The 23,181-nt window shown below is 45.3% G+C and overlaps 1 protein-coding gene across 1 annotated transcript in view; it reads left to right on the plus strand.

The window, feature by feature from the left end:
* The window catches only part of LOC135361460 (uncharacterized), a 69,246-nt gene that overhangs the window by 10,423 nt on the left and 35,642 nt on the right, over positions 1-23,181 (plus strand). The window contains exons 2-3 of the mRNA XM_064577484.1: positions 5,924-6,068; positions 8,815-8,931. Of these exons, the coding sequence (XP_064433554.1) occupies positions 6,017-6,068; positions 8,815-8,931 (169 nt within the window). The 5' untranslated portion in view covers positions 5,924-6,016. The remainder of the gene's footprint in view (positions 1-5,923; positions 6,069-8,814; positions 8,932-23,181) is intronic.

Genomic DNA, 23,181 nt, shown 5'->3' on the forward strand with positions numbered 1-23,181 from the left:
AAAATTTTTGAACTCTGTCTCAGAAAAATGACCCTGAAAGCCACTGGATGAGAACAGACAGGAGATGAGAAAAGTGTTTTCGGTGAATAGAAAGCAGTTTTCAGGGTAAAAAGGAATGAGTATTTCCTTGACCAGCCTTTGTTCTTCTCCACCTGAAGCAGTGAGTTCTCTCTGAAAGCACTCACACCATCATTTCAGGAGTTTTAATCAGTATAAGACTTTATAAGGTCATCACAGAATGTACAGGTAAGGTAGGTGAAGACTGTTTACAGAGAAGCATGGACCATTTTATTCCATCAGTTTCCAGACAGAAACCTAAGTAAAGATGAAGAGCTTTAAGGAGGATGTAATCCACAGCAGGTGGACCACAGGGCTGGGAAACCCTGCAGGGAGGGGGGTGGGTGGGGGGAGGAATTCAGGGCAAGCCTCTTACTCCAAGTCCAGGGGTTTGTTTTTCCACTGCATTTCCTTCCAAGAATGCAAATGTGTTTTCTTCTCTTGGTCACCAGTTTGCTGTGCTTCCCAGCTCATTCCGCTGGATTGAGTTACCTGCTGTGTTGGGTTGTTTTCCCCTGAACGCTTCCAGCTTTTTTACTCCCTGCCTTCTGCTTTTGTGCATTTTCCCAAGCGTGGGGTGTTCTTCCCTCCCGTGACGCTATTCCCAGCGCCAGTTGTGAATACAGCTCTGATTTAGCTTCCTCCCTGCCCTCCCCCGCCTACCATTTTCTACTCCCACCCATGTCTATTTATGTTTCACTGGCCTCAGCAAGAGGAGAAGAACCAAAATTTAATATGTATTCAGCACTTATTACATACCAGGCACTATGCTGAACAATTTAGGTACATAATATAATCCACTCCTCACAACAAGTCTATAAAATAGCTATTATTATTGTTCCCACTTACTAGATGAGGAAACTGATGTTCAGGGAGTTTATACAACTTGCCTGTGGTTATAAAGCTTGAAGCCAGGATTTGACCCAGGTCAGTGTGACCCCAGGGGTCACCTGCAGCACCAAGTACTTTAATAACTGCTTTTTCTTTCTTTTTCAAAACTCACATGAATGATTTCATACTAGGTGTATCCTTTTACAACTTGCTATTTTTCATTCAACATTATATATCTGAGATTTATCCATGTTAAATTTTACCTACTTATTTTAATAACAATATTTCATTTTATGAATATACTAGATTGATGGACGTTTAAGTCATTTCCAGTGTTTTGTTATTAGAGTGTACATTCCTGTGTACTTAGTTCTGTGTGCTGTGTGAGAGACTTTATTTAGGGTACTTACCTAGAAATGAGATTTCTCAATGTAGGGTATGGGTGCCTCCATCTTTAACTCTATTTGACTTGCCTACAGTCTCTTCTCAAAGTGGTGGTATCAGTTTATACTCCCCACATTCTCACCATCACTTGCCACTATCAAATTCAGAAGCAAATATGGCAAAATCTGGATGGTAGGTATGTGGATGTGTTGTGGTATTTTCTATACTCCTCTGTACTTGCAAAATATTCCATAATTAAAATTAAATTGTCGTTATGACTGCCTTCTTTCAACAGTGCTTGGACAAAGACTCAGGATTCTTTTTTTTTTTTTTTTTTAAAGATTTTATTTATTTGACAGAGAGATAGAGAGAGTGCACAGATAGGCAGAGTGGCAGGCAGAGGGAGAAGCAGGCTCTCTGCTGAGCAGGGAGCCAGACGTGGGGCTCGATCCCAGGACCCCAGGATCATGACCTGAGCTGAAGGCAGCCGCTTAACCAACTGAGCCACCCAGGTGTCCCAAGACTCAGGATTCTTAATGATGGTGTCTGCAAATAACACAAAACTTAGAGAAGCAAGACACATGAGTGCCTGTGTGATATTGTGACTTACAGTAGGAAATATATATTTGGCCTTCTACCCCATTTCCAGCACAGATCTCCTAAAACCCTTGGAATTTCCTAAGTGATGAGAGTGATGAAAGTGTCTTTCGTTATGTTAATAAAGTGACTTTTGGACCTAAGGATGGGAACTTGTTGCCAGGAGAACCAACAGTGCAATTGAGGGATGGAACTTTCAGTCCCACACCCTGACTTCTGGGAAAGGTAGAGAGACTGGAGGGTAAATCAACTGCCAATGAGCAATGATTTAATTAATTATGCCTATGTAATGAAGCCTCCATGAAAACCCAAAAGGATTGGGTTTGGAGAGTTTCCAGGTTGGTGAACACATGGAGATTCTGAGAGTGACATTCCTGGAGAGGGCAAGGAAGCTCCACACCCTTCCCATATACATACCTGGCCCGATGCATCTCTTCCATCTGCTGTTCTATCCTTTTATAACAATTGCAACTGGCATCCAAATTTGGGGGCATGGAGGCACTGTCTCCTAGGACTGAGCCCTTAATCTGTGGAATCTGATGTTATCTCTGTGAAGATAGTGTCAGAATGAGTTGAATTCTGGACACCAACAGGGTGTCTAGGAATTGCTTGTTGGGGTGGGGAACCATTGGAAATTTGGGTCCCAGAATACCCCAGTTGGGTCAGGCATCCACATTAAAAATAACCTCAACAAAGCTAAGTTTAATGGAAATTGATGAAAGGGTAAAGGTCACCTTCACAAGCACAGAGGGAGAGTTCTAGCTTAGGTTAGGCAGCTTTGGTATAGAGGAATCTGGTAGACTGAGTTAAGGATGAGTTTGAATAACCAGAATCTCAGTGTGAGCCATCAATGGGCTATTATTTTGTAATAAAGAGGTGAATGACCTCTGTATCAGCCAGGGCTCTTTGACCACAGCAACAGAAACCGATTTTAGCTAACTTACAAAGAAAAAGGTTTATTGGAAAATCATCTCTGCTCAGAAAGTTGGCAGGAAGGCTACAGAACCAGGTTCGAAGATCGGCAAAAACCTGTCTGACCTAGGCAGTAGGAACCCCAGGAGATATCTAGCAGCAGGAATGGTGGCATGTGAACCCCATCTGTAAACAGAGGTCCAGGTCCAGGGCAATAGAAATATTGTTCCTAGTAGGCCTGAGCTGATCAGCCCAGATCTGAGCTGAAATCCTCAGTTCCAGCTTTGCTTTTCTTGCCCAGTTAGAGGAGACAACCTTATGAAACCTGGCTTTCACAGAAGACAGTCTGAAAGCCACTGCCAAGACCTGCCTCTTGTTACCCCACAGACTGGAACTAGAGGCAATGTGTAGGAGCTCAAGGAGAGAGAGTTGAGATAATAAATAGAGCCATTCAACAATGGACTTAACACACCTCCATGGTGACAAGCTCACTGGCCACTGCAGTTGTTCAAGGCAAGACTGAATCCCCTCTGGTAGAATATAAAGGAAAGGAACCCTGCATCAATAGGAAATAGATGAGATAACCTAGAGGGTCCCTCTCAACTCCCTGATTTGTGATTTCAAGCAAAGCTTTTGCAGCTATTTATTTGCTGGAAATGAATATTCCCTTAAAGTCTTTCCCCATCCCCTTCCCACACCTTTGTTGGCTTGATCAGACAGTCATTGAGTTATGTGGTTATAAGATTGTTAGTGCAAATTCATTTACAATCATTAGTATTATCCTCTTAGAACATTGTTTATTCATTTTTCCAATTAAATATCATAACTACCCCACAGAAAATCTGGGTAAAAGAAAAGAGAAAAAAAAGGCATCTATGATCCCAACAAAAAAATATGACCATTTGTGAATTTTCTTCCAATTTTTTACTTACGTGCATTTTTCATAAAATAGTTAATTTCTTCTGATTATAAAAACAACACACAGTCGGTATGTTCAAACGCTATAGCAAACTATTAAAAAGAAGTAAAAGATTATTTAAAATGTCACCACTTCAGACATCTTGGAAAATATCCTTTGTGATATTGCTCTGCATATATTATACATGCAACATTGTATATCAGTGGAATCCTACTATAAGCAGGGGGTGCGGGGAGGGGGGAGGCGTGTGATTTTTTTTTTTTTTTAGTAGACTCCATGCCCAGCATGGAGCCCAATGTGGGGCCCAACTCACGAGCCTGAAAACAAGACCCTGAGATCAGGACTTGGACGCCTAACCGACTGAGCCACCCAGGCACCCTGGGGTCTGTGATCTTTTTATCACTCTGTGTCACAGAGTTCATCTTATCCCAATGAACATATAAATGTTATCCTTTTTAATGACCACATAACGTTCTTCAGATGGTTGTTTCATAATTTAACTGATATCCTATTAATGAACACTTAGAACATTTAGGTTGTGTCCAATTTTTTACTCTTATGAACAATGCTGCATTGAACATCCTTGTCCATCTGGCCCTATGTACCTTTCTGCTATCTCCTCAGGCTATATTTTTTTTCAAATAATTCTGAGGGAATATTAGACCAAAGTCACACTAGAGTTGTAAACTGGTAAGAGAAAGCTGGCGAACTCCAGCATACACACAACAAGGATATATTTTGTGGATGGGCAGAGCAATGGCGTGATGCCCATCCCATAAGTGGACACTCCTAAAATGCTCTCTCACACACCCTCAACTGCAGACTCCCCAGACTCACCACTGGTTATCTGAGTGCTAAAGGTTTCCCCTTCCACCCCCATCTCCAGTGAACAAAGCCCTGCCTGCCTGTCCCCCCCCTCAGACCTGCCCCCCCTGTTTCTAACCCTTTCCCCTAAGAACTACCAATACCACAGGTGTTTTTCCCGCTATGAAATGAGAATAAAGAAACCTGCTTTTTGCCCTCAAGGCTAGCTTCTCTCCATCCAAAGAGCAGAGCAAACTCACACCTTGTCAGGCTGGTCAGCACACCTGCCCTCCAGGAACCAGCAAGTCGGAAACCACCTAGGAGGACCTGAAGGGCTCTGACTTAGCTCTGGAGATTTACCTTCCATGAGAATTGGATTTTGAAGTCAACTCATAAGCAGGAACTCACTGTGGCAAAGAGACTGTTTGCTTCCCTAATAATCATTCTCCTCTTCTTTCATTATTAATAGAACCCCAATTTTATTCTGGGTAACAGTATGCATAACTACAGGATTATGTTTCCCTTGAAGTTAGGTTTGGCCAGTGATATAGTCAGTGCATGGAGCTGCTGGGAAAGCACTTTAGATGGGTTTACCTGGCTGGGAAGGTCACCTTCTTGGTCTTTCTTCCCTTCTTCCTCCTTCTTGCCTGGCGTGTGGGCTCTGAAATGTTTTTGTGGTCACTCTGGGTCTTGAGGTGACCTTGAGTTGGAAATGTGTGCCAATTCTAATAGAGCCCCCCCCAAAAAATGGGCCCTAACAGCCGTGGATGGAGTCACCAGCCCACTTTTACCTGTGGACATGCTTTTGGCTGGAATGAAATCATCTTGCTTAAGTCACTTGAGTTTTATATTTTATGCATCTAAAGGTGAACTTATACAATCACAAATGATTAAAAATACTCTTGGGAATTCCTGAGGACAGTACCGTGTTGGAGACCACATCTCTCAGTAAGTTCAACAGAGCCCTGGTTTCCTTCATAGTTATAACAGATCTGTTTCTTCAGCTGAGTATGAAATGGGAATAGATGGGTCGTGTTTAAAAAAAAAAAACACACACACAAAAATAAAAACAAAAAACCTTTCAACACTGAAGGGACAAAGCACACCCTCTCTGTAAGGTTCATAAAAACTGAGACCACCTGAGGAAAGGACATATTTTCATTTCCTACCTGCTCATAGATCTATAACCACTGAGTGGATTGGCAGGGAGAATGGTCCGGATCATATTAAGTGTGTTTGTGTGTGTACATGCACACCTGGGCAACTTTCCTCTTTCTCTTTCATCTAGCAAATTATTGAATTTCCATATATTAAATATGTATTTGATGAAATTTCATTGCTTTTAGAAATCATATACTCATTAAGTCAATGAGTTGTTTTTGAAATCCCCAGACAAATCTCAATATCTGTTCTTTACAGGTATTCAGTAGCTATATTTCTTAAGATGATATCTCCCAGGGGTCAGTCTTCCCAGGCACTGGGCTCGGTGCCTCGCAGCTGAGACTGGCCACAATGGAGAGCTGGGACAGGGCCAAAACTCCCTTCCAGGAAAGTAATTTAAGAGGTGAGTGCTCTTTTCTTTATCTTTGCCTTTGCTTGACCACATCAACAGACAAACGAGAAGGTTAACTTCATCTCACTCATTTAGCAAACTTTACTAGATGCTACTAGTTACCAAGCCAAGAAGAGTGTTGAAGAGAGGAGATGCCATTATAATGCCAGATAAACAAAACCCAGTCTTTGCCCTTATATTGTTCACAGGCTAATGGGGAAGACCAAGCCTCAACTCTCAGACTATATGCAGTCTCAACAGAGGTCTCTGGGGGCCCAATGGCATATGCCTTGGCTGGATTCGTTTTTCACATAATAGAAATTGAATGTATTATTCAGTATTAGCATATCATTAGGTACCTTTTTTTAGCAAATCTTTGTTGAGTGAATAACTGATCTTTTTGGAGCCAGTATACGTCTTTGTCTTGCTCTGGTGACTACAAATCCTAAACCGTCTATTCCCACGTGGGGGGACTTGGCAAATAGTTACTGCTGAGATGAAGGAGGCTCTGTCAGTTAGCATGCATTCTACCAAGCACTGATGAACACAGCTGCTCCCAGACACGCACTGGTGTGGGTATCACCTGCAGAGTCTGGAGGAAGTCCATGGTGCTTCACTCAGGCTTTTCCTTCCATCCTACCCCATACTGGGCCCCGGCTGTGTCCCTAAACCAGACTTCTCCCTGGTCTCTCTGTTGTGGGTGCCTGCTCCCACATCCCTCCCCACTCTCCCTTTTCCCTTCTTCAGAGAGAGAGGTACTGCATTTTGCTCCTTCAACAGGAGGCAACCCACAGAGCCAACAAGGCTTGGCTGCCCTTTCCCAGAGCACTGAACATCTTGAAGATATTTGCAGTTTTGCTCACAACTGGAGGATATAATTCATTGGTTGCTGACTCAAAGTCCACCAGCTGCCAGAGGATTCCAGAGGCCATTTGTATGATACTTAGAAGTAAAAACAAAATGAAATGGTTCTACTCTCACCCTGTCGTCCCTCACATACAAATACACTCACAACTAAGCCATGGCTTTTGCTATCAGACAGAACAAGCCACACCACCTCCTGCTTGCCCCTGCCTCCCACCCCTTGTCTTAAGGGGAGATGGTTCAACTCATATTTGGGATACATGAAATTTGCAGATACAAATTAGGCCCAGGCAGACTGCAAGGTTAAGAGTGAATTACTATCAGCTATGAGGGACTTGAGGGATAGAGGGAATCCCAGCCAAGGAGAGGGATGCAAACCTTCTCTCCTGTGCAATTAATCATCTGTAAGTGCAAAGGGAATGGCTGCTGGGAAGATTAGGGGAGTCTCAGCAGCTTGCTAAGTCTCTGCTTTCCAGCTGGGGCCATGGGGTCAGAGCAATTGGACCAAGCCCTCTACCTTGCTTGGACCTTGGGGGCTGCGAAAAAGCAGATTGCTAACGGACAGGAGAAACTGTGGGGAATGAGAGTCTTTCCCTCCCATCCGGGGCTAGCAGGCACTGTCCCGGTCACAGGTGCTTGGGCCTTGACTCTCCCCAGAGTTTCTACACGCAGATGCCAATTCCCAACCACATTCAACAGACTGATTGTTCAGTAGTAACAATGGCTGCCTTGTATTGAAGGCTAACTATGTGTCCTGTACCATGTCAAACACACACACACACACACACACACACGCACATGCAAACTTATTCAATCTGGACTGCAGTTCTGTGAGGCCAGGCACCACACTTATCCCAGTTTTGCAGATGAGGAAAGTAAGGCTCAGAGAGACTCAATGACTTGCCTAAGGTCACACAGTTGTCCAGTGATGGATGCAGGATTTGAACTCAGTCCTGTCTGATTTAGAAGTCACTGTTTGGACCCACCAGCCTGCTGCCTCTCCCTAGAAACTGAAGGAAACCTCGTGAGATAAAGTATTTTTTGAACTGAGAACGAGAAAAAGGCTTTATTCCCCTGAACACATGGTAGATTTTCTCTACTTCAGTGAAGATAACCATAAAAATAACTAGCAGACAAATCTGTAACTCAACTATTGCAGCAACCAGTTATGTCCTTCCAACATAGTCTGAGTTTTCCTTCCCTATTCTCATTCTACACCTTCCTATTCCTCTGTGCATTTGTTTGCTTGTTTTTTATTATGATACGTGTTTTTTGTGATCCACTGCAAATCTTTCATAGAATGAGATGGGAAATAGAAATATGGAAAGAACGACAGGTAGATGCACAGAAAGATGGTAGATGGATGGATGAACTGGTAGATGGGTGGATGGATGAACATACACAGATACATGGATGAAGAGGCGGATAGACAAATGAACAAACAAGTGGACAGGTGGACTGATGGACAAGCAGATGGATAACCGGGTGAACAGACAAACAGATAGACAGATAAATAGATGGGGCAGAGCTGCCCTGACCCATGTGTAGACTGACTCTGACTGACACCCACACCAGCTGCCTAGACCCTCTGAGCTGTCCACAGGGTAACTACACCTGTGAGGTCCTCTGAGGTCACACCAATTCGGGACCTGTCACTGAGAGTTGGCTCTCTCATCCCTGGTCAGTAAGGAGGGTATGGGAATGGCTTAATACAAACCCAGAACCACTGCTGCTGTCTACTTCCTCTACCTGACCTTGCCCTGCTGTCCTGGTTCTTGCCTCCCCCATTCTCCCAAGGGGACCCCAAGGAGACCCAACCCTCTCCATGTGGCCAAACATTACCTTACCTGGTTTTTATTTTTTATGTATGAATTTTTGCACTCTTCCCTCACAGGCCAAATTGGAAGAACCCTGAGGGCAAGCAACACATCTCTTATCTCTGTTTGTCCAGCGTTTACCTCAGTGCATGCTGATGCCAAGATGGAAAATCGTCTCATGGAGCACATCATAAGTAAGTGCAAATCGTGGGCTTCTGTGCTTGATGAAGTTTCTTTAGCCTCTTTAAGCCATGTCACAAAATACAATCAGTGCTCAGTAACATCGACAAATAGCAACCACTATGTATGAAAATATCCCAGTGCCACCACAATGTCTTTTGTTTGAGTGCTAACTAAACACATTACATAATAACAGCTAATAACTATAGAGCACTCACTGCTCATCTAAGTGCTTTACATGTAATAACTCAGTCTTCATCAATAATAAGACCTAGAGAGAGGTCCTATTATCCACATTTTACAGAGGAGAAGACTAATGCTGAACAAGGTTAAATAACCTGCTCAACTTCACACATGAGTGAGAGGCAGAGCTAAGGTTCCAATCTTGGTCCAACTCTAAGCCTCTGGTCTTAATCCGAGTTATGGGACCACTTTAAGTGGGACAAGTGGAGTGAGCCCTCCTGACCTTGTGGAAAATTGATAGGGTTTTAGTGGGAACCTTCTGACCAGTTCTGAGCACAAAGAGCCTCTCTCTGATGAGTCAAGGCCTGCTGGAGTCCAATATGGAAACACAAGCTGGCAATGGCTCATGGGGCCATTTCCCAACCAATAAATGGCCTGTCACTCCTGCTTAACTTCCAAACCCATAGTAGGAAGGATGCCTAGCTAGAAAGTCAAGGCCTCTATACATGGCAGCCAATGATTTTGTGAAATGTCCAAGTCCCTTAACTTGTGTGAGCTTCAGTTTCCTTGTCTGCACACGGAGACAGTCACATTGGCCTGGGGTCCTGCACAGGGCTGTTGTGAGAATCAAATGAGGGATGGAGAGTGGAATCCGCTTTGTAAAGAGAGAGGATTTTTGAACTGAGAACAAGAGAAAAAGGCTTTATTCCCCTGAACACATGGTAGATTGTCTCTACTTCAGTGAAGATAGCCATAAAAATAACTAGCAGACAAATCAGCCCTGCCAGGGCCCCTTGGAAAACACCCGTCTAATTGGGTGATCCGAACAGGCTTCCCAAATGCATTACTGATCATTGTTAGGAAATACCAAGTGGTGTCTGAGAGTTCAGACAGCCCCAAAGGTTACTCTCAAGGCTGGTGAGTAAACCACAGTTCTATCACTTTGGGCTCCTGGCCACTTAGCTGCAGCACTAGAAATGCTTCAGGCTTACTCCATTCAGACTTGGTTTGACCACAATCATATTAAATGTTAAATCATCTAGTGGCACTGGCATAGAAACACACCATGTCAGACCTAGCTATTCTGCCTTTTGTTACTACCCATAACAATTTCCTAAGCATTTAGAATGCTCCAAGTCTTTGAACCCAAGGCTTAAAAAGAATTTATATCTAGCCTAAAGGAACTTTGTCCCAATTTCACTGGAAATTAAAACTCAGTCCCCAGACACTAACACTGTGTTTCTTCACGCTCTTGGCAAGCAAAAGGCTCCTCAGCAAATGCAGGCCCTCTGCCCTCAGAGGGAGACTGTGGCTCTTCAGGGCCGGGCCTCGGCCCCTGGCCTTCCTGTGCCGTTCGTCACACAGTAATTCCTGGCCTTGTCTCCTCTCTTTGGGCCCTCAACCTCCCCTCTCCTGCACCTGACAGTACTACCTCTCTCCCACTGAGAGCTGTGCTTCTCAAACCATGGGTCATCACCTTAACCATGGAGTCCACCACGGCCTTACCAGCAGAGGGACAAGTTGACGCCAGGAGCCCTCTCCTGGTGTGCCAAAAGAAGTACACAAAATCACCTAGGCAGTGATCACCAGGATGGAATCATGAGGAAGCGATCCGACGACTCTAGAAGGTGGGACATTGAAGAGACAGTTGGCTTGAATTCTGCAAAAGTATCACTTCCATTTAAAAAAAAAAAAAAGGTGTGAGACTGTTTAAAGGAGACTAAAGAGACATAACTAAATACAAGGTGGGGGCAAACCATGATTGGATTCTGGTCCCCCCAAAAACTGTCCTTAAAATCCTTGAGGGCAATTGGAGAAGTCTGAATATCAGACGATGTGATTGGATGACAGTTGGCTTTCCCGAGGTGCATAATGGTCATGGAGTTTCATTGTAGAACACCCTTACTCTGCAGAGCTGCATTCGGGGTGAAGAGATAAGAGTCTGCAACCTTCAAGTACACATACAATCAATCCACAGTATTCGCAGAGCCCGTATTTGCAAGCCTGCCTGCTTGCTAAGATTGATTTGTAACCCCCAAATCAGTACTTGCAGCGCTTTTGGGGACACCTGCAGACACGTGAAAACTTTGAGTCTCACAAGCTGCACATTCCCAATGGAGGTTGAACAAGGTGACACTCTGCTTTCATTTCGCCTGTTTCATGCCGGAAATAAGCATCCCTTTCACAGTCTATTTAGCACCGTGTTTTCCATATTTTTGTGGTGGTTTGTGGGGGGGGGTTTTTTTTTTTTTGAGATTTTGCTTCTTAAAATGGTGCCCAGCATAGTGCTCAAGTGCTGTCTAGGGATCCTAAGTGCAAGAAGGCTGTAATGAGCTGTAAGGAGAAGATTCATGTGCTAGATAAGCTTTGTTCAGTTATATAGTGCTATCAGCTGTGAGTTCAGTGTTAATGAATCAACAACATATATGTAATAAAGTGTCTTTAAACAAAAACATGCATAAAACAAGGGTAATGAAAATGTGATCAGAGGCTTGCAGGAACCTAACTCTATATTTCCTCTAGGAGCAGTATTTGCTAATTCAGTGTTTGCTGCAACTTTATAGAATATAACTACTATGAATAAGGGAAGTAGATTGTGTGTGTGTACAGAAATACACACATATATTTATATGCATACATGCATATGTTATTTTCACATGCAGAAAGTATGCACAGATACAGCAAAATGGTAATTTGTGAATCTAGATGAGAGTGTATGTATGTTCCTGTTCTATTCTTTTATTTTTCTACAGATTTAACTTTTTCAAAATAGAATGTTAGAAAAGAACACACACATACACACACACACAAACTGGCTTTGACCTGTTAATGGGTTATAAGATCAGTTTGGAGAGTCTATCAGCATTTTTGTAATGAAAGAGGATGGGATGAGATGGGATGGGGATAGGGTAAGATGGAATGGAACGCAATGGAGTAGAATAGAAAAGAAAATATCAGTGCCTCTCATGCATGTTTTGTGAAACTTGTCCCCAGGTAGGATATGATATATGTCTGCTGGGTTATAAAGTAAAATCTTTGTCTTATTAGAACTTACAGTTCAAAAAAATTTGCAAGTCCCAGGCCAATAGAACTGAAGACATCGACTTGGCACCCCTCCTTCTCTTCCTCCTCCCTTCACAGTTTCTGTACCAGCTCTATCCATATGGGGAAGTCCTTCTCCTTCCCCACCTGGCCCACCATGCGGTGTGTGGCCCCTCCTCTCTGGTCTCGCCCTGTCCATTATCCTCTGCTTCTCTGTTGCCCCACTGCTCCCCTCATGGCCATCTAGAATCATGCTGGAGTCTCCCCAGTATCATTCTTTGGCCCTGATACTTTTTGCTCTGGGCCTCTGCTTAGGCACGACTCCTCCATCCTCAAGCCCTTGAACTGAGCTCTGATCAGTGCATCAGGCACAGAGTTGTGGGGTCTGTAAGAGCAGAGGGCAAACCCCTAGAGGGAGGAGGGTGGCAGGAAATGCTTCTAGGGGGATGTGCTACCTCACACATTCGAACTTTCTTTTACCAAGTAGTGACTGCCAGAGTTCTGTATGGGACATAAAAATATTTAGTCATGTTCAGGAGACTAGACAGGAGTCAGCACAGTAAACAGTTAAAGGACAAAAACATTGAGGGTAGTAGGAACCACTAGAACAAAGGCAAGATGGAGGAGCAAGGAGTCTGGAAAAGTGGGATAATCCAAGAATCAGAAATGTGAGTGGGACGCCCTTCCTGGTGTCACAGAGAGTAACCCAAAAGCATACTGTGGCTTCTTCATTGTTACGGAAGCCACCAGTGAGTAGGAAGAAACCACATGCTGAGTGGTTTCTTTACCCTAACAGGAACTCTCGACTCTGAGGAAATAGAAGGTGTCTTGCTAATTAAGGAAACACTTTCTCATTTTAGCTTAAGATGGTACTAGCCAGCTTCACTAAAAAGTGTCCATTTTTGAGATAGGTGTTTCCATTAATTAATAGACTCAAAAAATAAATAAATAAAATAAAAATAAAAATAAGTGAGCCTGCAGCCCCAGAGAAAACTGGATATAAAGGACGCATCCAGGACCACGGGCCTCACCTCCTTACTGCCTCACACAGTTCTGTCACCAGAGTCCTCTGTCCTTCAGAGAACCAGGACTCTCCTCCAACCTAAACAGCTCAAATCTGGTGAGACACATGGAGAGGAGGAGCATGAGGTCCTCCCTGAGGGAAAGAGTGAGGACTCCAGAAGGAGGTGAGTGGAGCTTCGCAGAGAACCAGCCTGAAAAAGGGAGCAGAGAGGCAGGGGAAGACCCGGGGTGGCCCCTGAGAAAGACCTAAATACTCCCATGCTGTCCCTTCGGGGCCCAAGGGATGTCCAGGGTGTGGAAACCAGATGCTAGAATTCTTCTCTTTTGTCCCAACTCCTCAAGGAAACTCATCTATGCTAAGAGAGGTAGTTTGGGGGCACTGAAAGGATAGGTTGTAAGTGGGAAAGGAGGGTTTCCCACCTGGAGGAGAAACAGCGCTGAGAGCAGTAGTGGGGTGGGGGGGGGGCATGCAGGGGGCAGCACGACTGAGTCTCCCTCTGAGGATGCCCCTAAGGGTACGCCACCCTGCGTAACCTTGTATTTTAGAGAAAAATCTCTCTCCATACTCCCATATTTTAGAGAAAATCTCTTTCCAAAGGGGGAAATGTTTAGCAGCAAAGGCTAGGTTCTAAGCTGAAATTCTGAAGCAGGACTGGGAAAGAGATAGAGGTCAAGAGGTGGGTAGTGGCCAAGGCATAGAAGGGAATGTGGGCCTGCAAGAGACTAGGACTTTATTCTTCAGGGCAATCTATGTTCTTGATCTTGGCTAGTCTTCAGGATTGTGGGGATCTTCTAAAATAGAACATCCAGTTCCTTTCCAGACTCACCAAAATAGAATCTGCAGATATTCAGTTACATATTTTATCTGCACCGTTGGGTTGTGAGCATGCTGAGACAAGGCACTATGTCAGACGGGACAGTTCACTCTCAGGACCAGCTGATGCGAGTACACAGGTGATCAGCCAGGCCCTGTGGGCACAAAACTGCCCTCAGGGAGCCCAGGGCCCCAGGCAGCTGTGCTCTCTTCACCCACTTCACAGTGCAGGCTGCTCTATAATGCCTATTACTCTATATAAGCTTTTCACTCAAATGTTCATTATCATCTGTCTCTGGTTTCTGAGTCTCTTGGTAACAAGTTTTGAAAGAGAGAGAGAGAGAGTCCTTGTTTGCTGTCCAGCTGATGGACCAGCTCTCTTTAAGTCAATTAAGTTATGAATTAGAAGGGAGTAGGAAACGGGGGCCTGTGGCCGAAATATGGCCACATAAACCCACCCACTTCAGCAGTGGCCATCAGAGCTGGGAAGGCAACATAAAACATTTCTATGACATTCCTACACGGTTGGTACAGTATGAAAGTGAGCATGCTGTTGTGGCTTTGAAAAATTCAAGCTTGAAAGAAAACTATATTCTCCTCACTTATTATTGAAATCGTGAAGAAAGATACAAACTATACTCTGAAGACCTTCAGAAGAAGTCAAACAGAAAGGTTGTGAAAGCCTAGGAAAATGAGTTGGTTACCCAGTGGAAGTCAGGGAAGCTGAGTTGCAGTTCCAATTTTTTTACTAACTGGTTGTGTGACCTTGAGCCGGTCCTTCTCCCTCTCTGGGTATCGATTTCCCAGTCTATAAAATAAGAAGGCTAGATCGGAAGCTCTTGTCTTGCTCTGGGACTTAATGTGTCCATGAGTGGCCCTCACTCCGCTAACTATAACTGACCAGGGATCTCATATAAATGGATTTCACAGTCCCAGGGTGACGGAGAACAAGCTACTGATGAGATGAATGGGGGCTGCTGTGTGCAGGAGTTTGTCATGTATCCCCCTGGGTCTAAGCAGCCTTATTTACACAGATTCTGTTTGCCCAGTATCCTTATGGCATTTGCTCCTGCCTTGTCCAGCACAGTGTTTTCCCCCAACTCAACCTGGGAAAACACAACACTTGGCCGCTCCCAGGCAAGGGAGAAACAAGTGAGACCCTCCAGACTGAGGTTCCCTGCAGGAAGCAAATATTTGGTATTTGTGCATTAAAAATAGCCATTAGTGGTTTGCTTGTGTGGATTCTGAGAAGCCTGAGTATATGTGCATGAGAAACCAGTGTGTTCCAGGTTTATCAAGGGTCTCTGGCCTCTCAGTGAGCGCTCTCATTTATTTAATATTAACTGTTTGGAAACCACTGTAATGCTGGGCATTCCCACCAAACACTCTGCCCTGAAGCCATCTCTGTCCCCACTCCTGGTTCTCTGTTGTCACCAACTACCTACCATTTATAATTTCTCTAAGGTATAGTCTCAAATTAGTTCTCATGAGATGGCTTGAGCAACTGCATTTGGCCTGCACACTATTCACCAGCATAATTGTATTGCTGATGCTGTTTTTCAGTCTTGAATCAACCGTTGTCTTTAAAATGCAGGAGACTGCGCCATGACCTGGTTATCTATTGCTGCAGAACGAAGTGCCCAAACTTAGTGGCACAACACACGACCCTGTCATGTTTATGCAGGTCAGAAATTTGGACAGGCCACACAGCTCAGGGGGCTGGTCTCTGCTCGCTGGAGTCTGGGGCTTCTGCAGGCAAGGCCCAAATAGCTGGGGCTGCCACTCCGAGTAATTCTCTCACCCACGGTCCCAGGATTAGTCTAGGTGAGCCCCAGTTTACTGAAAACATACATATTAAAAGATAGTGTTTGTTTAAGAAAAGATCAGAATTGTACTTGTTTAATGGCGGTTACAATGAAGGGAACCACACAGGCTTGTCAGTGGTTCCACTCGCCACCACCCTCAAAAGGGGGCACTGGTAAAAACCCATCTTTTCAGGGTCCGCACAGGGGTATATTGTGAAGTCCGCTTGGGGAATGGCCCCAGGTCACCTCTAAACCGCTAAACCCCTGGCCTACGCACATGAAATGGAAGACTTCCAGACCTTCTAAAGGCATTTCACATTTCTCCACCCCCTGGTTTCCCTGCTCAACTGCCCCCCTGGTTGCAAATCGTTTTTATGCAAATTTTCTAGGTCCCTTGACCTTTTGTGGCAGATGTTAATGAATATTGCTTTTGCAGAAATATTGGTGTTTTCTGAGAATTTTTATTCTCATCCTCAAGTATCATGCCCCAAGCTGTCCATTTCACTAATGCCTGTTGCTTTAATAAATACCTCAGATTCCTCTCTGAATTTGTCATAATCTGACAAGTTTATTGTTCTACTTCACATTTCATCCAATGAGAACTAGGAACCATAAATTTGGGATTGCATAATTATCAGTGGACTTATAAGACTTGTTTGCTTAAATGCAAAATGCTTTTCATACTTTCAGTGAGTTGAAATGGCTCTTGTAATACGGTACCAGATTAAACAAATCCCTCATAAATTTTATGCTTCCTCTTGATGTTAAACTTCTTTTACTAAATTGGCAAAAGTGATCAGTGTTACTGAAAATGATTTAAAGTCTTCAGTAAAGCAGGGACCACAAAATTCCACTTGTGCATGCCCCGTCCCGAGGGAACCTCATCAGCTGGGGAGATGGGGAGGTACTGATCTCACGCAGGCTACGGCTTGAGATGGAGCCGGGTTCAGATCCCTGCTGCGAATCTTTGGGGAAGTGTTGGTTCTTAGTTCTAAAATGAGGATAATGGTGTCTATCCCTCACAAGGCTGAATGTCCCCTTAACATCCTGTATGGCTCAGTGGCTCAGTGCTTACGCTGTGAAGTGAGAAAGACTTAGATTCAAATGCTGACACTAGGACTGACAAGTTGGGTGACCTTGGGCAAGTCACACAAACTCTCAGCCTTAACTTCTTTATCTCTAAAATGGGACTGGTAACAGGGCTATTTCATAGGTTGTTGTAGAAATATAAACGAGGCACAAATACATGTAAAATGTTAAAGCGGTGCCACACATGGTGGGGATCTTAATGTTTATTTACCAGCTCCTTTCTCTTGCGTTGTTGCTATGCTTCTGGCCCCACCGCCCCTCCATCTCAGCTTTATCTTATTCCTGGCTTTCCAGGGCCTGGATTTTCAAGCATTCTGCCCATGTGTCAGGACAGGAGTCCCCATATCCAACACCCAGATTACTACAGCCCCAAGGGTCTGATCCAGGGGGTAAGTCCCCTTCACAGCACAAGGTAGGCTCCCAGGAACCCTGCTGTTATCTGCCACAAAGGCAGAAGCTCAGAAACTCTGAGAAAACAATCAGCTCAGTTTTGCAGGGGCCTCAGGCTCAGGGAGGGAAGAGAAGCCTCTTTCCTGTAGCCTGCATGGTTGCTGTGGCCAAAGGAGGGTCTGGGGAAGAAGCTGGAGGAGGAGAAACAGAATCAGAGCACAGCAGCCTCTCTCCAGTCTCACCCACAGCCCAGTCTTGACAGCTCTGAAACCTCAGGACCCTGGCTGCTTAGCCCCTGCATCCACCAACATCGTGTCACTTTTGACTCAGTTTGGAGGGAGTGCTGCTTTATGCTCAGACCTCAGCAAAGTGCCCAGAGAAGATGCTCCAGGAGGCAACTTCTGCAGGGTCACCCAGCTAGTTAGAGGCAGTACTAGAATTAGAAGTCAGGTCCCACCTGAGTAACCGGGCTGTAGGGTGTGTGCGCCTCTTCTCTGGCCCCAGGGAGAAAGATGAGTACGGGAGGAGGTGCAGAGGTTATGGATGATGCAGACGTTTACACCTGTATACAACTGTAAGCATAACTGTTCTTATAACTACCACTTACCAGACATTTCCCAAGTGCTAGATCCTAATTAAATCTTCATACTTTCTCCATGAGGCTGCTATTATTATTCTTACTTTAGAGTTAAAGAAACTGAAGTTCAGGGATGCTAAGCGACTTGCCCAAAGTCACACAGCTGGTAAATAACTGAGAGGGAGTTAGAATTCAGGCCTGGGTGTTCCAAAGACTGACTCTTCACCCTTGAGAAACTCTTTCCCTCAAATCCAGGAATGAGGTCGTGCTGGAGAAGGCAGGCTGCCGTCCATCATTGTAATGATTCCTGGAAGCTTCTTGGAGCAGGAAAGGGAGCAGTCACAGAAGGGAGAAGAAAGCCATCCATGGCCTTGGGAGCTGAGAGCAGTCTGATCAAGATCAGGTGAGAAGTAGAGAGAGCACGGGTGTGGAGATCTGGGCCCCAGGCAGGCTGGGCCAGAGCTCCAAGAGTGAGGTCTGGAGCAGCAAAGGGCCAAGCCAAGTAGAGATGGGGGGGGAGGGGGGGGCGCGCTCACACACCGGGGAGCAGGTAACGAGCTGGGATCCATACAGGCACCAAAATACACACAAGGAGCTTCCATGCTTGCTCTGGTGGTGTCTCCTCTCCCTCCATCAGCTAGCCAACAAGATCTGATCAATAGTAGGAGGAAATCACGTCGTCACGTTACTTACCATTAATATGAAGTGCCAATGACTATATCCTATGCATATTTTATAAGTAATTTTTCAACCTTAATGACAGCTCTATGGTTAGGGCTCAGTGTCCCCCCAATTTCTCTACGAGGAAACGGGTTTAGAAGAGCTGAGAAATGTATTACTAAGCAGCAGACAGAACGCCCTTCCTTCCCCTACACCATGCGGACGTCCCCCCACCTGCTTGTCATAGTCACACTCTGTGAGTGGCTGACACATCACCAGTCGGAGTTACGCTGCTCAGTGGGAGGGTTTGCTAGGGCTTTGGGGAAGATGGCTCCATACTGCCAGTCGTCCCCCTCTTTTCTTGATAAAGCCCTGTCGGCCTTTCTGCGCAGCCATGCAGCACCACTCAGGTGGCGACCTGCCGGGCGCGCCAGGCGCTGGGCTCCATCTCCCACGCAAGCTCGCCAGGCTCCGGCGGGCCAGCCTCTGTCAGGCCCAGCGGGTGAGAGATTGGCCTTTCTGCTGGACTTGTACCAAGAATTTCTCCATCCCCCTTTGCCAGAATGCATGTTTCCAATTACGTGAAGCTTCGGGAAAAGTTAACTTCCTTCTGAATTGGTTAAATAAAAATGTGGTGTTCTTCAGGAACGCACCACCGTCATTTCGTGAGCAAGTCCCAGTGGATTGACTCAAGGGCAGCCCCTGCCAAGGGTCCCTACTGGACTCCCTCCGAGCCAGCAGTGGGACTGTACAGCAGCCTTCGTTTTGTATGCTCACTTTCCCCCCATTTGCAAGATTGGGGTGTCTGCTGTAGAGCAATGGGTCCCTGTGGTGGTAGTGTATTGGGTTAGTGGCTAGAGGCAGGAGGGTACATGTGCCCCCCCCCCCACCATGCACACACCTTGGCTTTTCTAAGGCAACTTGGAAATAGGACTCTGGTTTGGGAGTGCCAGGAGGTACCGACCTTAATGCCTGGTAAAGAGCTTTTGAATGGGAAGACACTCTCCCTCTCCCTTACCCACCCAGAGTCCTGGCCCTTCCCTTCCCCTCTGAGGGCCACCCCCTCCAAGCCTTGGGCTGCGATATGTTCAAGAATCTCTCTTCTTTCTCCCTTTCTCTCTTCTGCCTGCCCCCATCCTCCCCTCCCCACTACACACATATACACTCACATTGAGATTTCCACAAACACCAAAACGAGAAGCATGGAAGTTTTGAGGGGCCGGAGAGGATGTCTGCCATCCTTTACTGTCCCACAGACTGATTTCTTCCAGCCAGCAGCCTCATATCCTCCAGGCCCACTCCAGTTTCATGTAGGCCAAGGGCCAAAATGTCAGTGCCAAATCCAAAGTAGAGTTAATCCTGGATCACCCTGCCTCCCACTGACGATTTCCGCTGAGCAAATTTTTCATACCATTGCCTAACAGACTTGAACTCCATCCCCCACACGCCCTCCCCCAGTCAGTTGCTGCTAAAATGGGGAACACCCACCATGTTAACTACTCATCTGAGGGAGAGAAGACCTAGTGGTGGTCGGGAAGGCCTCCGGTGCTTGTACTGAATCTTAAGAGATCTTTCAAGACTTTCTTTTAAGACTTTAAGGTGCCTCAGGGGGAGGTGTTTGTGGGGTGGGTAGACAGTGAGGACAGACTTTCCAGGCAGAGAGGGTGAGAAAGGCCCTGGGCAGAGGTGAGACCTCACAGTCTGGTCCAGGAACAGTAGAATAGCATGGAGCTCATCATGGCCAGAGTGTAGGATGGGAGCAGGGTGCAGGTCAAAGGTGAGGCTGCAGAGAAGCGAGGGCACATCATCAAGGTCCCTGTGTGTAATGACAAGGATCTGGGACTCAATCTTATAGAATAAAGGAGTCATTAGGACTTTTAATCAGAAGAGATTTGCATTTTCCAGAGATCATTCTGGGAGTGTATGGAGGAAGACACAACTGGGAGCAGGAAATCTCTTGGGAAACTCTTGTAACGATGGTCTGAGAGAGAGATGAGGATCCTCAGCACCAAGGCTACAGCAATTGTGAGTGGAAAAAGGAAGACCAATTAAGAAGGGATATTTAAAATGCAGAATACACAGAACATCATGAGTGACTATGTCAGAGGTTAGGATATGGTTACACCCAGGTTTTTCAGGCTCATGGACCAGGTAATTAATGGCACCATTAATTCATGAAGATAGGAAATGCCAGAAGAGCAGAGGTTTGGGAAAGCCCATGATAAGTTTGGTCATGGACATGTGCAGTTTGAGGTGCCTGTAGGACAAGCAAGTGGACATGTCCCATTGGCAATTGTTTTTTTTTAGGTCTAGAGTTCAGAAAAAGTATCCAGTCCATGCATTGGCCCAGGCATCCCAGAATTCTAATCTGGTCCGCTTTCCATTCACTTCTAACTACTTTCACCCACCAATACCAATCTGCCATAGTTCCCAGTCAATTGGAATGATTTTGGGAATCATGTGGACAGTATAGCCTTTAATGCCTAGAAACTGAACTCGTGTGACCCTCTCCAACCCCCGCCCACTTGCCCCATGCCACTTACCTGCCATCTAACAGGAGTAAATGTCTATTAAACTCTTGGGTGTCTCTACCAGTGAATGGTAGGATTTTATGTAGCTACAGCATGTCTGGAGTGAGAGAGCTGTGGATTTTTGGTGGTGGTGGTGTTTTGGGGGTACCTTCTGGAACTTCATATGTCACACGACCTGGAGCAGAGAGAAAATTATGGTCAAAGCTCAGCACACTAGAAAGAAGTTAGCACATTGAGGAACTGCAAATAGATACGTGTGAGGAGGTGGGATAGGAAGGGTAGATAGGAACCAGATCTTGCAAGGTCTTATAAATCATGATAAAGAGTTTGGAGCAGGAAAGTGACATAATCAAATGTAAACTTTAAAAAGACTATTCTAACTGCAAGATTGAGGCAGGGAGAGAGGGGCAGTCCTGGAAGCGGGAAGACCAGGTAGGATGAAGCCATCGTGATAGTCCAGGCAAGATAATAACCCGGCCTAGGGTGGCGGCTGTGAGAGAACAGACACAAGTGGAGAGATTGGAGGGCTTTTGCAGAAGTGGGAACTATATATTTGTAGTAGTAAGCCTCCTAAAGCCCTACATCAGCACTGTCAACTCTGATATCCTCCTATCCGATCCCACCTACCTATCCTACCTGGCAAGATGGGGTCCCCAAGGCTACAAACCAGGTTGTCCTGTGGTCTAATGGTCATAAACATATGACTGGTCTCCACGCTTGGCTGTGGGGTGATTGTAGCAGGGTAGTGGCCATCAGCAAGATCTCCAAAGGAGACACTTCCAGGACACAACACCACAAGCCTTTGGAGGCCACCTATTATTGCTGATATTGTGAATGTGAAAGACCATTTCAAACTGTTGTCAGGTGAGACAAGAAGAATAGGAGGAGGTTTCCATCTATTTGGAACAGCTAATATAAGCATAAATAGCAAAATGAAATGATAGAATGAGATTTTAAGGGGATAGAAACTAAAAAGAATGTTCTGAATGAGTTAATAAAAAATAGCTCCCAATTATTTTTTTTAAAGATTTTATTTATTTATTTGAGAGAGAGAATGAGAGAGAGAGAGAGAGAGCACATGCGAGGGGGAAGGGTCAGAGGGAGAAGCAGACCCCCTGCTGAGCAAGGAGCCCGATATGGGACTCGATCCCGGGACTCCAGGATCATGACCTGAGCCGAAGGCAGTCGCTTAACCAACTGAGCCACCCAGGCGCCCAAATAGCTCCCAATTATTGATCACATACTATCAGTCAAGCATTTTCTCCTTTAAAAATTGGCACAACAACAACAACAAAAAAAAGGCATGATAACTGTACGAAGAAGGTACTATTATTTCTGCTTTACAGATGAGGAAACTGGGACCCAAGGGTAAAATCCCAATTTTATTAGTTATCAATCCTGAATAACAAATTACCTCAAAACATGGTGGCTTAAAACAACAATAAACATCTATTCTCTTTCAGTTTCTGTGAGTCAGGAATTTGGGGGCATCTTAGCTGGTACTTCTGGCTCAGAGTCTCTCATGAGGTTGTAGTCAAGATGTCGGTCAGGGTTACCATCTGCTGGAGGCTTGACTGTGACTAGGGGATCTGCTTCTAAGGTGGCTGACCCACAAGTTGGTGCTGCTTGTTGATGGGAGGCCTCAGTTCCCTCCCACATGGACTCTTCACAGAGCTGCTTGAGTATCCTCACAACATGGCAACTGGCTCTCCTCAGAGTGAGTGCCCAAGAAAACAAGGCAGAAGCCACAACCCCCTTTATTAGCTAGCCTGGGAAGTCACACACCACCACCTGCTCAATTTCACATTGGTCACACAGCATGGGAGGAGACTACACAGGCCACAAATATCACAAGTGAGAATCATCGAGGGTCACCTTGGAGATTGCTAACCTACTAGTTTCATTCAAGATGCAAGCTTGGGTCTCTGGAACATCTTACTTCACTTTCTTGAACACAAAAAGTGTTACGTGGTCAAATAAGCTTGGGAAACACTGGATTAAACAAAGTCACACGCTTTATTTATCTCCTCAGAGCCGTGCATAGAGTAAGATGATGTGACTTTGGGATGAATTTAGGAAGTGGTGTCCTGCCTGTGCTGCTGGGAACTCTGAACAGAAAATTTGTTTTCAGATGGAAAGAAAAGAAAGTA

This window comes from Mirounga angustirostris, unplaced genomic scaffold (assembly GCF_029215605.1).
Source record: "Mirounga angustirostris isolate CCGP_5_RB_7025 unplaced genomic scaffold, mMirAng1.0.hap1 SCAF_13, whole genome shotgun sequence".
NCBI classification, from domain to species: Eukaryota; Metazoa; Chordata; class Mammalia; order Carnivora; family Phocidae; genus Mirounga; species Mirounga angustirostris.